The 17,073-nt window shown below is 43.8% G+C and overlaps 1 protein-coding gene across 1 annotated transcript in view; it reads left to right on the forward strand.

The window, feature by feature from the left end:
• The window catches only part of mfn2 (mitofusin 2), an 85,725-nt gene that overhangs the window by 24,434 nt on the left and 44,218 nt on the right, over positions 1–17,073 (forward strand). Inside the window, exons 5-6 of the mRNA XM_034173123.1 lie at positions 11,857–11,981; positions 15,931–16,039. Of these exons, the coding sequence (XP_034029014.1) occupies positions 11,857–11,981; positions 15,931–16,039 (234 nt within the window). The remainder of the gene's footprint in view (positions 1–11,856; positions 11,982–15,930; positions 16,040–17,073) is intronic.

The following is a 17,073-nucleotide window of genomic DNA, read 5'->3' on the forward strand; positions in this document are numbered from 1 at the left end:
CGCTGCGGTGGTTTGAATCATATTTGTCTAATAGATTACAATTTGTTCATGTAAATGGGGAATCTTCTTCACAGACTAAAGTTAATTATGGAGTTCCACAAGGTTCTGTGCTAGGACCAATTTTATTTACTTTATACATGCTTCCCTTAGGCAGTATTATTAGACGGTATTGCTTAAATTTTCATTGTTACGCAGATGATACCCAGCTTTATCTATCCATGAAGCCAGAGGACACACACCAACTAGCTAAACTGCAGGATTGTCTTACAGACATAAAGACATGGATGACCTCTAATTTCCTGCTTTTAAACTCAGATAAAACTGAAGTTATTGTACTTGGCCCCACAAATCTTAGAAACATGGTGTCTAACCAGATCCTTACTCTGGATGGCATTACCCTGACCTCTAGTAATACTGTGAGAAATCTTGGAGTCATTTTTGATCAGGATATGTCATTCAAAGCGCATATTAAACAAATATGTAGGACTGCTTTTTTGCATTTACGCAATATCTCTAAAATCAGAAAGGTCTTGTCTCAGAGTGATGCTGAAAAACTAATTCATGCATTTATTTCCTCTAGGCTGGACTATTGTAATTCATTATTATCAGGTTGTCCTAAAAGTTCCCTAAAAAGCCTTCAGTTAATTCAAAATGCTGCAGCTAGAGTACTGACGGGGACTAGAAGGAGAGAGCATATCTCACCCATATTGGCCTCTCTTCATTGGCTTCCTGTTAATTCTAGAATAGAATTTAAAATTCTTCTTCTTACTTATAAGGTTTTGAATAATCAGGTCCCATCTTATCTTAGGGACCTCGTAGTACCATATCACCCCAATAGAGCGCTTCGCTCTCAGACTGCAGGCTTACTTGTAGTTCCTAGGGTTTGTAAGAGTAGAATGGGAGGCAGAGCCTTCAGCTTTCAGGCTCCTCTCCTGTGGAACCAGCTCCCAATTCAGATCAGGGAGACAGACACCCTCTCTACTTTTAAGATTAGGCTTAAAACTTTCCTTTTTGCTAAAGCTTATAGTTAGGGCTGGATCAGGTGACCCTGAACCATCCCTTAGTTATGCTGCTATAGACGTAGACTGCTGGGGGGTTCCCATGATGCACTGTTTCTTTCTCTTTTTGCTCTGTATGCACCACTCTGCATTTAATCATTAGTGATCGATCTCTGCTCCCCTCCACAGCATGTCTTTTTCTTGGTTCTCTCCCTCAGCCCCAACCAGTCCCAGCAGAAGACTGCCCCTCCCTGAGCCTGGTTCTGCTGGAGGTTTCTTCCTGTTAAAAGGGAGTTTTTCCTTCCCACTGTAGCCAAGTGCTTGCTCACAGGGGGTCGTTTTGACCGTTGGGGTTTTACATAATTATTGTATGGCCTTGCCTTACAATATAAAGCGCCTTGGGGCAACTGTTTGTTGTGATTTGGCGCTATATAAAAAAATTGATTGATTGATTGATTATTATAAATACAACAGGAGATAATTTAAAGATGATTGCAGTGTGATTATAAAGTAGGATTTCTGTGACATAAACCTCATGATTAATATTTTTAATTTAGTCATTTCAACTTGTAATTACATCAACATTTGTGATTGCCTTTAATGTTGTGATCAGGACAGTCATTTCTAAAATATTAATTTGTCTAGTGATTGTGAATGTTTTAAAATTGTGCACAATAAGGGAAGAGTTGCGACCTGTGCAAATGTCTTTTGACTTTGATTTCATAGACATTTTTAATTTTCCATTCATTTATTGTTAAAATATAAAATGAAACAGCTTTTTAAAAAGATAATAAAATAGTTGCTGTTTAAAGAGCCTTTTATTTAGAAGCAGGTGATATTATGCTGCATTCTCGGAACCAGATGGTCTCTTCTGCAGCTTTGACTTCTGGTGTTGTTGAAGACAATTTTCTCCTATTTTGAAGAGCAGAGATGTTTTTTCTTCCAACTGGACTTCATGGTGTTCAGCTCATCAGTGGACGTTTTTGAAGCGCATATATATATATATATATATATATATATATATATATAAATTAGTGGTGGGCATAGATTATTTTTTTTAATCTAGATTAATCTCACTGAAATCTTGAAATTAATCTAGATTAAAATGGCTCATTCAGAATATGCTTGCTACCTAAGTAATGACTGTCACCCAGAAGAAAGAGTGGACTTCTTCCAGAAACTGTCTGTGGCCGGGACGGAGCTGGCAGTGCTGAGTCACTCACACCGGGCAGAGAGGCAGCAACCGCCCGCCGTGCATAGAGCGGTCAGCGGACGAAACTGTGTTTAAAAAAAACAAAACAAACACACTGCTTTGCTTTAAATGGACAGTAAGCTATTTTAGATGATCAGCGTGGACCGCCTTTTTCCTAAAATGCTTTATTTCCCTGTTTGTTGCGTTGGAAAGCTGTAGCTTTTGTGCTAGTTTGATTTGCGCTTGCTCTACTTCTTCTTTTGTTTGTTTTTCTGGGGACATTACAACGCCACACACAGGCCTGGCATATGTACTACAACGTTAAACAAAGCTTAGAGGCACAGCTTTTGTGGTTTCCGAAAAAAGCTCTAGCTTTATTTGGAGCTGTAGCTTTTATTTATAAAAATAAAAGCAACTTAACCATTTACAAATGAAAGTGTTCACTCAGATCAACTGTGCCAAAAAGCTAAGCAAACACTAACAGATCATCATTAAACCTTCACAGCAGTGCAGTAAACATCACGTTTTATGGCCCAGTCACACGGCACTTAACGAAGGGCAGCGAAGCCCTGACGAAACAAGAAATCTGGACTTTCGCTGACTTTTGTTGGCATCATTTAACCTTTGCGCAGCTTTGTTCCTGCAGCTGGTGCTTTGTCAGGATTTTTAAACTGTTGAAAAATTTGAACAAAGGGCAACGAAAACCTCAATTCGTCCGTGTTTCGTTTTGCTGTCGTTCTTGACGTTTTTTAATTGTTAGTTTAGTTTTTGTAATGTTATTGTTTAGTTTGACTTCGTTCGACTGGCTGAATGTTTTCACACCGTGCAGAAGCCGGTTTGTGAGCGCTGAGGCTGCGTTCATGTACCGTCGGAAATTACAGGGCAAACTCAGCGTGTTTGCTTGGATTTTTTTTATCTGGGTGGGGGCTCAGCTTCAATGGGCTCAGGCACCTTATATAGGCCAGAATTAATCTTTTGTGTGCATACAATTAATTATTTTGCCACAAGCAACTGCTGAATTTAAAACAACAAAAAAGTTGTGTAATTTCCGATGGTACTTGAATGCAGATGTACATGTGGCAACAGCTGTATGATTCAAAAGATTATATAAGAGCTGTTCTGAAGGCAGAATTCACGTTGTGGATCAGCTGCAGCTCGTTGAAATAATCGCTCATGTGAGTCAATGCACAGCGTTCACACAGACTGATCAATTTACTGCTGATATATTCAATCATCTTTACACTTATTTATTCCCCCTTTTGATAGTTTTCTGTTATAAATCAAAATATATGGCTTAGTAAAGGAATACAGTGATACAGCAGTGACCACAGCACACCAGAGGGTTGTGTGTTTTTTTTTTTTTAATTGGAGCAAGATGTATCGCGCAGCGTGTCGTCAGTGTGGATTCTGATGATGGAGATGATCCCTCTTTTGTTCTGGACGAGGAACCAAAGCAGGTGGTCCCCCCAACGTGCACACAGATCTCCACAGCTTCTGTTTGTAGCTTCTCCAGGACTCCCAGCGTCGAGTCCTGAAACTCGGAGATGCAGACACACACTGCTCCAGCTGTGGCTCCAGGCACATTTCATTTAAAGCGTCGAGATCGTTAGCTTCGGTTTTGTTAAGTTCCTCTTTCGTCCCTTTTGCGCTCTTGCTTCGCAGGCTGTTCAGTGATAAAGCTCTTTAGTCCACCTTTCCTCAATGAATTGTGACTTTTTTTTACTTTTTCCCTTCTTTCAGGAATCGTTGTGTGCCGTGTGACTGGGCCATTATTTTTATATTATTCTCACCTCGATAAAGCTGCAGAAGTAAACTCCGTTGGTCAAACTGGGACTTTGCATATATCCAAAAAGTGGGAGATTTTGGACTGAGTGGGTTTGCTCCATCACCCCGACGGCCTGCCTCACTCTGCCCAGGGATGATGCCTCAACCCCAGCTTCTCCTTGCGGGTTGGCCCGCTGTCGCAGTTCGATCGATATCCCACCAAGTCGTCAGTCCTTCTTCGGTCGGCGTCACTCCGAAAAGTAGCTGGAAAAAAAAAAGCTTCTCCCAGCAGGGTGATGGGAGAATTGTTCTGCTGTTTTTTTTAAAGCTTTTTTGTGGTTCTACATATACAAATGCAAGATGGCGATCGCTTCGACTGTTTTCGGGTTGTGAACACAGCCAGAGTGTGATGTAGCCGCAATCTCCACCCCCCTTGCCGTTTCCGAAGCGAAGCATCTGACGTCAGACGCGTCGGGCTGACGCCTCCGGTGTGAAAGGCCCTTAAGAGAGTCAGGAAGGTAGATCTTGAGGACCAAACTTGGGCACCCCTGGCCTATAGTATATGCTAGGGTCAAGATTAGATTTCTTAAGTAATGGTTTAATCACTGCAGATTTGAAACATTTAGGAACAGATCCAGAAGTGAATGAGAGATTAATCATTTCCAGCACAGTCGGCCCAAGAGTGGACCACAGGTCCTTAAACAGTTTTGTTGGTATAGCATCAAATAAGCAGGTTGTGCTTTTTGTAGACATTACGAGTTTTGTCAGCACGCCCAGTGAGACACTATCAAAATCTGTAAATCTAGGTAATACCTCAGTAATGGCACCCACCGCAATGGCTGGGTTAAGGCATGCTGGGATATGTCTTCTCGAAGTAATCCAAGAAATCTTGTGCTGTAAAACGAGAGCGACTTACAGGTGTATGTCCATGAATAAGTGTTGCCACCGTGTCGAACAAGAACTTTGAGTTATGCTTGTTTTTGTTGCTCAGATCAGAGTAATAGTTCCACTTTGTAGCCAGTAGTGCATGATTATATTGACGATAGCATCACACCAAGCAAGATGGAATGCTTCTAATTTGGAACTACGACATTTCCGTTCCAAACCTCGAGCCTTCTGCCTGAGGTCACGCAAGTAACCATTGAACCAAGGCGACTGTGCCTTGGGAAGGCGTTGTTTTAATAGTAGAGGCACAATCTTGTCAAATGTAGTTTTGAGCGCTGAATTTAAACTGTCAACACTGTCTACTGATTGAGCATTCTCCAAATTTGTAGTTAAAATTTCAGGCAGTCTAGCTTCATGTTCAGTCATAGTTGAGGGTTTAATGCATTGCCGCAGTAGTAGACAAGGTTGTTGCTCCACTAAACGTGGCTACGTAAACCAAAAAGCGAGTGATCAGAGACCACCGATGCAAAAGGCAAGATGGCGATGTTCATCATGGCAATACCACATGCAAGAGCGCCGAGTTCTGAATGCATTGCTGGTATCCTAATGCATCCGCAAGTTCCATAAATGATTTGCAGAGCGGATTTATTTACATGAATGTTAAAGTCACCAATAATCAAAATGTTATCTGCACTAGCTTACAAACTTGAGATGAAGGCACCAAATTCATCTAAGAATTCAGAATATGGGCCGGGGGGCCTATAAACAGTGACAAAATAACACGACTGATTTCCATACTTCTGACCCAAACAATACATAGCATCATGGGAAGAACAGAGAATCAGATGCTCAAACAAATTACGTTTGTGACCCCCAACAGCTAATAAATTAAACCTTGATTTATAAATAAAAACAATATCCCGCCTTGCTTCACATCCCGAGGGATGTGACGAAATGTGTACACCGGTGGGCAGGCCTCATTTAAGAGGAGGACAGCTGTAGGGTTAAGCCAAGTTTCGCTTAACCCAATCATATCTAAGTGATGATCCATAATTAGATCATTAATCAACAAAGATTTCGAGGACGGTGATCTGATGTTAATGAGACCCAGACTAAGGACCTCAGTGGGGTTGACAGTCTGACTGTTCGGATTTAAGGGTGGTTCCAGAGTAACATACAAAAGGTGCCTGGAAGTGGGCTTAGGTTTGAGACATTTCGCACGGATTTTAGGTTGCAGACACAAAATATTTAATATTGCTGGAAGAGCCAACGGGCCATCCTCAATGTAAGTGTTATCCAGTATAATAATGGGTGCTAAGTTTGCAAAACATATTCCTCTGTGATCTCTAAGGACACATCTGCGAAAACACACCACAGTCTCAACATAAGCATCACTCCCTAAAAAACTGCTGTTACCACAGTGGATTTTCTGCACCAAATTCCTCATTAAACTAATGGATTCCACACCCAGATTTGTCCATTTGTTAGGCAATAATCTGGCATTTACCAGGCCAACCCTGGCTGAAGCTGGGACTGGATCTGGACCGTTGACTTCAGCCTGCCAAGGAACCCAGTGAAGCATACCTAGGTTCCGAGAGCACCGCTGGCATAAATCAATCTGGTGAAAACGTGGACAGCCAGGCTGACAGTCCTCAGAGCCGACCACCGGCACCACACATCAACCAGATCCACAAGGCGCCAGGGCAGCACAGATCCCACCAGAATTCTGCGCAGACACCAAACAGCGTCCAGACACCAAACAGTGAGCCAAATGGAACTTCAGCTTCACCAGCTGGCCACATCGTCTCCCGCAGTGGCGACTGCGCTTTTGGCTGAAGGGCACTGCAGGATCCCGACACAAAAAAGCCAGAACCTCTGATAAAAATGGGGGCATAAACTTCTGTCCACCTGCCAAGAAATGCACTGCACCCTGGACCAGGGGCTGGAGATCCAGCAGCGTTTGGTGATCATACATCCACAGTGACTCAGATTCAAAAACAGCATAAGTTTGGCGATCTTGTTCTTTCTGTCATGACCCAATCCTCATGACCATAACGAAGATTGACCAGTAGAACAACAGCTTCTCCTTTTGGCTCAGCTCCTTTTTCGTCACAACAGTACGGTTGAACGAATGCAGCACTGCCCCTGCTGCGCAGATTCTCCTGCCACTCTCATGCTCCATTATCCCTTCACTTGTGAACAAGACCCCGAGGTACTTGAACTCCTTCACTTGGGGCAAGACCGCATTCCCTACCTGAAGAAGGCAATCCATTGGTTTCCTGCTGAGAACCACGGGCTCAGATTTGGAGGTGCTGATCCTCATCCCAGCTGCTTCACACTTGGCTGTGAACCAAACCAGTGAGTGTTGGAGATCACAGGCCGATGAAGCCAACAGGACCACATCATCTGCAAAAAGCAGTGATGAGACCCTAAGCCCACCAAACTGGAAACCCTCCTCCCCCGACTGTGCCTTGATATCATGACCATGAATATCTCAATCAGGATTGGTGACAAGGCACAGCCCTGGAGGAGGCCAACCCCCACCGGAAACGAGTCCGACTTGCTGCTCTCGCTTTGTGAGTACAGAGATTGGATGGTCATAACAAGGGACCCTCTCACTCCATACTCCCGCAGCACCTCCCACAGTATCTCCCGGGATACCCGATCATACACCTTCTCCAAGTCCAAAAACAACATGCAGACTGGATGGGCATACTCCTTGGCACCCTCCAGGATCCTTGTGAGACTGAAGAGCTGGTCAGTTGTTCCACGACCAGGATGGAACCCATATTGTTCCTCTTCAATCAGAGGTTCGACTGTCAGCCGAACCCTCCTTTCCAGCACCCTGGAGTAGACTTTATCAGGGAGGCTGAGTAGTGTGCTGCCCCTGTAGTTGGCACACACTCTGTGGTCCCCCTTTATAAATATGGGGACCACCACCCCAGTTTGCCACTCCTTAGCCACTGTCCCAGGCCTCAACGCAATGTTGAGGCATCTCATCCAAGACAGTCCCTCCACACCCAGTCTTCAGCATTTCTGGACGGATCTCATCAACCCCCGGGGCCTTGACACTGCGGAGTTTTTTGACTACCACAGTGACTTCCGCCAGGGAATTGATGAAAATCCTCAGTGTTTCTTCCAGAACTGGATTGCATTGCCCGTTATGGTTCAATGCCCCCAACCTCCACAGGGATGTTAGAAAAGCTCCTCCGGAGGTGAAAGTTGAAGATCTGTGGGACAGTGGGCTTCTCTAAACTTTCCCATTTCACCCACACTATCTGTTTGGGTTTACTCGGTCTGTCCAAAGTCCTCCCCCAGCCTCTGATCCAACTCATCATCAGATGGTGATCAGTTGACAGCTCTGCCCCTCTCTTCACCCAAGTATCCAGAACATGCAGCCATAGATTTTTTTTTTTTTTATCAAAGTCTTTTTATTGTTTTTGTCCTTTTTTTTTCCACAAAATGAACAGATGAACCAAACTTAAAATAACTCTCCCACTCCATCCCTTCTAAACCAGACCACAAACACTGAGGGGAAAAAATAAATAAAAATAAGTTGAGCAGGCATCAAAATAAAAACACACACAATCTTAGATATATTGGCATGTATCACAAAACCTAATGGTATATAAACTAAAACCTGCAGGAAAATTCTTGAAATAAGTTAAAGGCTGCCATGTATCAAAATAAAGCTTAAGAGACCCTTTTCCAGTGTATCTGATCTTTTTCAAATGAATATGATCCATGACCTCTCTCATCCATTGACCATGTGAAGGTGGATGTGGATCCGTCCATCGTCAGAGGATGAGTCTCCTGGCCAACAGAGAACAAAACGCAATCAAAGCCTTTTGATTTTTACTGAATGAGGCCTCCAGAGGAACAGAGACATCAGTGGGGAGGGACGGACTGTCCCACCACAGACTGGTGGGACATCAATAACAGTGTCGTCCTGGACAGGTCCAGAATGTGTGAGACACAGAGGCCGGGGTCTGTCTGCAGGCCGGGTCCAGGTCAGGTTAAATCGTTGATAGTTTGTCCTCAAACCAGTGCAGACGATGAACAACTTTAAACTGAAGTACAGAATGTCTCAGACAAATTGAAGATGATAAATGTTCTTGATGATGTTTCCCCACACTGAGTCTGATGTGGACTCGAGCAAATCCAGTCCCCATTTGTGTTTGAGGGAGTCCAAACATGTCTCGTAGTGATGGCTCAGCAGAGAGTAAATCCTGCTGAGTGTTCATTTTGAAGAAGGTTTACACTCCAGATTCTAATCCACCAGGATTTTAGAGGGACACAGAGGGAAAACTAGCAGAGTTTGACCTCATGAAATGTCTAACTTGGAGATATTTGTAAAAATGTGAAGAGTGGAGATCAAATTTCTGTACGAGCTGTTCATATGAAGCAAAAGTGTTATCTGCATAAAGACCATCAAGTGAATGTGCACCTTTAAGAGCCCAAGTATTAAAGGCTGCATCAGTCGATGACGGGAGAAACCTGTGATTATTTAACACTGGAGCAGAAAACAATAGATCTGTCTGTTTGTAAGATCTCATCAATTATAGCTGTTGTAACCATTTCAAGTTAGTCTTTTTCTTGTTTACGCAGTAAGAAATTATTTGTCCTCTCAAGCAGGCCTTTAACGCCTCCCACCCAGTACAGAGTGACATCTCTGGTGTTTGATTAACTTTGAGGAAGAATTTGATTTCAGATGTAATAAACTAAACAAAATCTTCCTCAGACAGAAGTAAAGGATTAAAGCGGCAGGAACGATAAATAGTGTGTTACTGTGTTCATCAGCTTCATAATGAGAGGTCCATCATCTGATAGGTCTACTACCACCTGTAGGTCACCGTTAATAAAACCAAGATCTTCTGCCAAAGCATCCTTCATTTCAGCCTTTATGACCTCTGAGATACTAGATTTAATTGACGACAGAATGTCCACCTTCAGCATCGACAGGTCTGTCTCGGTGGACTTTGGCGGTGCTGAAACTTTATCCTGGTCCGAGGCAGCCTCAGGTTTAGCGGTCGCAGATCCCGTATATGTATATTTCCCTCAAACTTGTCGCCATTATGCACAAAAAAGGTGTGACACAGTAGAATAAAACAAAGTGGTAGGTGTCAAATTTAGCAAAGATAGATTGCAAAAAAAAACCCTACTGTGCAGTAGTAAAAGCAGGAGCCCATGCTAAACACGTCCAACTCTTCAGCCACCATTTTTTCCTCCATGCAGCTTTAGATCTGATGATACCATCACAAAATCGATCATTGACCTTGGGCTTAGGGTGCTCTGGTACCATGTACACTCATGAGCATCCTTATGTTTGAACATGGTGTTCGTTATGGACAGTTTGTGACCAGTACAGAAGTCCAATAACAAATAACCGTTCAGGTTTAGATCAGGGAGGCCGTTCGTCCCAATCACGCCTCTCCAGGTGTCTCTGTCCCCCAGCAGAACAGTGGAGTCCCCCACCGGAGCCCCATGCAGGACTCTTTGCAGCCTCTGATGACGTTTTGATGGTGACCCAAGACTCTGACCTCTAACTCCATGCTCTATGTGAATGTTGCCACAAACCCTCTGCAGTCCACTTCTACAGCTGTCATGTTTTGCTTCAGTAGCCAACACAGCGTAGTGTAAATGTTTCCGCTCATAAGCCTCATCAGTTGTCCTCTCTGGGTACAGTTGGCTTAGTCATGAAGACTTTCCTAAGACGGGGGCCAGGGTCTCGGGTCAGGCCTCAGACTGGACCATTACAGTGAGTTTTGTCCGAGATGCTTTTTCTCAGCCTGTTGAACTTCCAGTCACTTTCTTGCAGTCAACAATTTTGCTTCACAGCACTTGGCTGCTACACTTTATTTCTCCAAGTTACCTTATGATCGCCATACTTTTTATTTATTTTTTTTTCCTCTATCATGCTATCTCTAATGGAGATAATACGAATGATTGAGGGCAAACGCAGGAGAGGAAGGCCAAAACAGAGATGGTGGGACAAAATAAAAACTTGGACAGGCATCTCTGTCTGGCTATCACTAAACAACTTGTCCCAGAATCGTCTGTTATGGAAGAGCATCAGTCATATTGATTTGCATTCTGCTAATAGCAGAAACAGCGCTACATGATGATGATGATGATTATCTCTAAACTCTTTTCATCATGGATGATTGTGAAAGCTTCAGGAATACGACTGTGCCACAACTTAAAAAAAACAACAACAACAAAAAAACACTGCCCATGTGTACACATTAACACTCGCTTTTTGATCACTGCGGCTTTCTGTAAAATTAGGTTGTAATAATAGTGCGCCCACTATATGATGTGGATAATTGACTGATCACCACCAGATTCTGATGGTGAGTTTGTCATGATGACCCCAAAAGGGTCAAAGGTCAAAATCACTGAACTGTACTCATCAATGGTAGCTTAGCAATGATTGTTTGTGACACAGTGGGTACGAGGTGTTTGTTCCACAAAGTTGAAGCATGATGTGAGTAATGTCAACATCCTGCCGACATCTTCTCAATGTTAGTCTACATCCTGACACTGCAGAGCACAAGACGGTACATAAGGATCTAGAACTTTAATGAGATAAGATGGCTCACAGCCTTTCAGAATTCTGTACATCAACGGCAGAACCTTAAAATCTGTTCTTAGGCCCACAGGAAGTCAATGACATCCAGCAAAGGCATGATGTCATCAAAACTGCTGGTTCAAACTCTCGCAGCCATAATCTGAAACATCTGCAGACACATCAGACTCTTAAAACATTGTAATCATCTGTCCTGGAAGACACAAAAGCTGAATCAGTGCTTCAGCCTCTGGCATAGAACAGGATTGGTCTCATTGCTGGAGTGTTATGGAAATAAAAGCAGGCGATCTAGTCAGAAGGTCAAAGGAACCCTGCGATTCATCACACAGTCGCACAGTGACACTTACTGGCGTTATCATGAATAAGTCTGTGTCTGGCAGGATCAGCAACCATCATCTCCATCTTCCCTGTCATTGTGTCCCGTGCAGACGGTGAACCAGCTGGCCCATGCCCTTCATCAAGATGAGGACCTGGATGCAGGAAGTCTGGTCTGTGTCATGTGGCCTAAAGCCAAGTGTGCCCTCCTCAGGGATGATCTGGTCTTGCTGGACAGGTGTGACACACAATCAATGCCACCACCTTCTCATTGACTAATGTATGAAGTGCTTTACACAGAGGCTGTGTATATGCTGCACAAACTGTCTTGGCAGTACCTGACTTCACCCAACTCATAGCCTATCTCTAAAGACGCAAGACCTGTGTGTCTTGGGCGGCATGAATGAACCCTGAATGTGCCCCCCTAGCTCATATTTACCAAGCTACTCAGGGCTAACAACCTACACAACCTACAACTTGGCTAACCTGGATTTTTTAGTTTAACACATATTAGTGTGGCGGTTCTTATAATGGGTGATTTGGGTACGGGTGTTGATCTCTGCTCCTGGCCTGTTGTCTCAGTAACAATGGAATAACATGAGAGAAAATGTCACCAATTTCTTGATATCCGCAAAGGGCCCCATCACAATAGAACACGAATGCTGTACGAGCCACACGAAGTGGGGAAAAATTGAGCTACATTCGTACGGGACAGACATTCGTACAGCCATGTACAAATACCCAGAATGTGGTATGCAGCCAGCACGAACAAGATTTGTGCAGTTAAGAGTGCAGCAGCACCCGAATCCAGGTGGACCACCCAGAGTGCAAGTCCAATGCGGACATGAACCTTCCCCCACGGAAAAATAAAAACAATAAAATAAAGACAAGGAATTAAAACAACAAAGCACGAAACGCCACAATGTCGGCACCCAAGGTCAGGGTGGAAAGCAAGGTGGGGTGGGGGGGCGAGTGCCACTTTTCTGAAGACTTGCTGTGTCACACTGCTGGGAGTGTCAGTGACATCCTACACATGCACTGAATACAAGACAGACATGGATTCCGCCCCTGCACACGTGGTTTCCTCTTCTCTCTCTCTCGCTCTTTTTCTGTCTCTCTCTATCACCCGCCCTCTTTGAATTAGCTGTGTATAGCAGTGCAGGACTGTGATCAGCTGTTATCCGGGCTGAAGTGACAGGATCATGAGTCCATGTGTTTACTGGTTGTCTCTACAAAGCACTGGTGGCCCCCACTGTCACATAGATGTGGCCACGGTGACAAGTCCATCACTGTTTTACGTGACTATTATGTAATGTTGTCTAACAAACAGTAGTGTTCAGAATAATAGTAGTGCTATGTGACTAAAAAGATTAATCCAGGTTTTGAGTATAAAAAAAGTAGAAAAGGAGGTGTTCACAATAATAATAGTGTGGCATTCGGTCAGTGAGTTCGTCAGTTTTGTGGACCAAACAGGTGTGAATCAGGTGACCCCTATTTAAGGATGAAGCCAGCACCTGTTGAACATGCTTTTCTCTTTGAAAGCCTGAGGAAAATGGGACGTTCAAGACATTGTTCAGAAGAACAGCGTAGTTTGATTAAAAAGTTGATTGGAGAGGGGAAAACTTATACGCAGGTGCAAAAAATTATAGGCTGTTCATCTACAGTGATCTCCAATGCTTTAAAATGGACAAAAAAAACAGACACATGGAAGAAAACGGGAAAACAACCATCAAAATGGATAGAAGAATAACCAGAATGGCAAAGGCTCACCCATTGATCAACTCCAGGATGATCAAAGACAGTCTGGAGTTACCTGTAAGTGCTGTGACAGTTAGAAGACGCCTGTGTGAAGCTAATTTATTTACAAGAATCCCCCGCAAAGTCCCTCTGTTAAATAAAAGACATGTGCAGAAGAGGTTACAATTTGCCAAAGAACACATCAACTGGCCTAAAGAGAAATGGAGGAATATTTTGTGGACTGATGAGAGTAAACTTGTTCTTTTTGGGTCCAAGGGCCGCAGACAGTTTGTGAGATGACCCCCAAACTCTGAATTCAAGCCACAATTCACAGTGAAGACAGTGAAGCATGGTGGTGCAAGCATCATGATATGGGCATGTTTGTCCTACTATGGTGTTGGGCCTATATATCGCATGCCAGGTATCGTGGATCAGTTTGGATATGTGAGAATACTTGAAGAGGTCATGTTGCCTTATGCTGAAGAGGACATGCCCTTGAAATGGGTGTTTCAACAAGACAATGACCCCAAGCACACTAGTAAACGAGCAAAATTTTGGTTCCAAACCACCAAATTAATGCCTCGCAGATGTGAATAAATCATGAAAACCTGTGGTTATACAACTAAATACTAGTTTAGTGATTCACAGGATTGCTAAAAAAGCAGTTTGAACATAATAGTTTTGAGTTTGTAGCGTCAACAGCAGATGCTACTATTTTTGTGAACACCCCCTTTTCTACTTTTTTTACTAATAGCCCAATTTCATAGCCTTAAGAGTGTGCATATCATGAATGCTTGGTCTTGTTGGATTTGTGAGAATTTACTGAATGTACTGGTACCTTGTTTCCCATGTAACAATAAGAAATATACTTAAAACCTGGATTAATCTTTTTAGTCACATAGCACTACTATTATTCTGAACGCTACTGTATATCTATCTGTTAAAAGGGGGCTTAAATATAGGTATTATGATGAGTGAGTGTTTACCCACCCGCAGCTCTCCTGCGCCTCTCAGTCCAGTCCGGCTGCAGTCTGGTGCCGTTCCAAAGGCGATTTATTGTATTCAAACTGTGGTAGCTCTGTAATACAGCTATGATGTCGGTCCTCCATAAGGGTCAAATGTTGTAACAGTCGTGTGATGTGTAATCCAGTTGTAATGACCCGTTCAGCCGTGTGCGGTGTGGTGCTGCTCTGAGATGCACAGACAAGCCCACCTGACAGCCTGTTTTCTTCTTTTTTCTAGAGAACAAATAATGATGATATATAAAAATAAAAAGACAGGTGAGCGAACCTGAGTCTGAGGCATGCAACACCTCGCACGGCTCTGATTCACACTGACACTGATGCAGCGCCTGTGATTGCGTTAGAACATCCAGATTTAGCATGTAATCACACATCCATTGACAGTCCACTTCATATGTCAGAGGATTCATCTGAATTATCACATTGACATGGTTGTTAGACCCCGGCCACACAGCTGGAGTGCGTGTCAACACATCATAGAGACACACTGACGCACAGCGCCTGTGATGGCGGTAGAACATCCAGATTGAGCATGTAGTCACACATCTGACAGTCCACCTCACGTGTCAGAGAATTCATCTGAATAACATGTCATCATGGCTGTAATAGACTCTGTCCACACGGCCACAGTGCGCATCAACGTGTCATGGAGATGCTCTGACTCGCTGTGACACACGGTGTATTTGATGTGATTGCGTTACGTTCACGTCTAATGCACATGTTGATTGCAACTTTCCACATTACAATATTTCCTTTGTGGGTTGGCATTTCAGATGCCAGTTGAAATGCAGCACCACAGTATTGTGCCTGCTCTCTACAATTTGGTGTATTTCCTTAAGTGCCACACGATTGCTGTGTGGGGAATTCGAATGCAGCATGACTTGTACAAATGTAATTTGAATGTCACTTCATACAGCATTTGTTCAGTTTGTGCTGCAGGTCGACTTGCACGAATGATGTTGGAATGTCCATTCCTACGGCAGTACGACTGACTCCGGCGCCATTTGTATGTTTTCCAGTGCGAGCCACACGCTGTGCTGACTGCTGTACGAGGCGTTCGAGTGCAGTTCAAATGCAGCACTAATTGCACGAATGTTGCTCGAAGGTCAGTTCGTACAGCATTTGTGCAGTTTGTGCTGTAGTGTGATGGGGGTTTAAGTGGTGCTAATAGTGCTAATTCAGTAAATGCAGAAATTTCACTCTTTTGAAATACTGGAGCTCAGGCTGTGCGTCATATCTGCATGTGATGCTGTGCCTCTGGCTGTTATGGGGCGCCCCCTACGGGCCTGTTCATGCAGGCTCATGGCTGGTTTTTCACCCTTCAGAAAAGCTGACATCAGAAGGTCTGAAGCTGCTCATTACATATTGAACTGAATATTGAAACGCCATGAGATCTTCTTCATGGTGTTTTTGTGTTTCCCTCCACAGTCCAGGTATCGATGTGACCACAAAGCTGGACAGCTGGATCGACAAGTTCTGCCTGGACGCGGATGTGTTTGTTCTGGTGGCGAACTCTGAGTCGACGCTGATGCAGACGGTGAGATGCTGCATCTCTGTTTATAATGATGCTTCACGTTCGCATGCTCTCTCGCAGCGTCATCAGTGTGCCACCATGCAATGAGTCCAACTGCACAGTGTCCGCTCCTTGGTGATTAAGGACTTTACTCAGTGGAACTGTTGCGTCTAGGCTTCAGGTCAGCACTCTGCTGAGTTTTCCGTACCGTGTGTTGGTTTGGTCGTGTTTTTTTTTTTCTTTTTCCCCCCTCATACTGACATGTTCGACATGTTTCCCTGATGGTGGTTGTGAATGTGAGGCATCACTGTAAAGGTCATTGTCTGCCTGAGATGGAGAAGCACTGTGAAAATGGAGTCACTTTAACATCAACACAAAGCCTACAGATTGTGTGTCTTTGATTGTGTAAGTATTCTGCCTGTGATTATGGCACAACAAAAGGCTCCGTGTGACACAGTGAAGCTGACTTCTTATACGGACTCTGGACTTTAACTGACCAAGCCAAACATTCTCACTCCTGGTGGCAAGGCTGAAGACATAAACCAGGGATGCAGGAGAAGGGAAATACCCTCTTCTGTACTCACAGCTGCAAGGAAGATGTAGCGGTAGCCAAAAACAGACCCTCCAAGACCAAGCGACACTGGGAACCCGTATGGGAGAACAAAGACTCCCATAACACTGATACTCAGTGGTTGATGGACCTAAAAGAGATCACAGTGCCCTCGCAGAACAAGAACCAGTCAGCATCACCAAGAAATTAATACTTCTGTCGAAGAAACTCTGAATGGAATCACCTGAAAGAAAGTGGGGGAAGCCGCCACTGTCCAAGGTGCAAACCTGAAGGTGTCTCAGCACAACCGTGGAACATCATCATGATCGGTCGTGAAGAGGAAAAACAAAATCTCTTGTGTTTAACATGTAATAATCTGTTTCCGTGGTTTGATTTGGGTTCATAATTCAGGTGCATGAGGTCATTAATTTTATCAGTGCACACAACAAAGACATTCATTCTTCTGCTGCATATGTTGCTCTGAAGTCTGTGTAGTTTTCTGCATTAA

Source organism: Thalassophryne amazonica, chromosome 6 (genome assembly GCF_902500255.1).
Source record: "Thalassophryne amazonica chromosome 6, fThaAma1.1, whole genome shotgun sequence".
NCBI classification, from domain to species: domain Eukaryota; kingdom Metazoa; phylum Chordata; class Actinopteri; order Batrachoidiformes; family Batrachoididae; genus Thalassophryne; species Thalassophryne amazonica.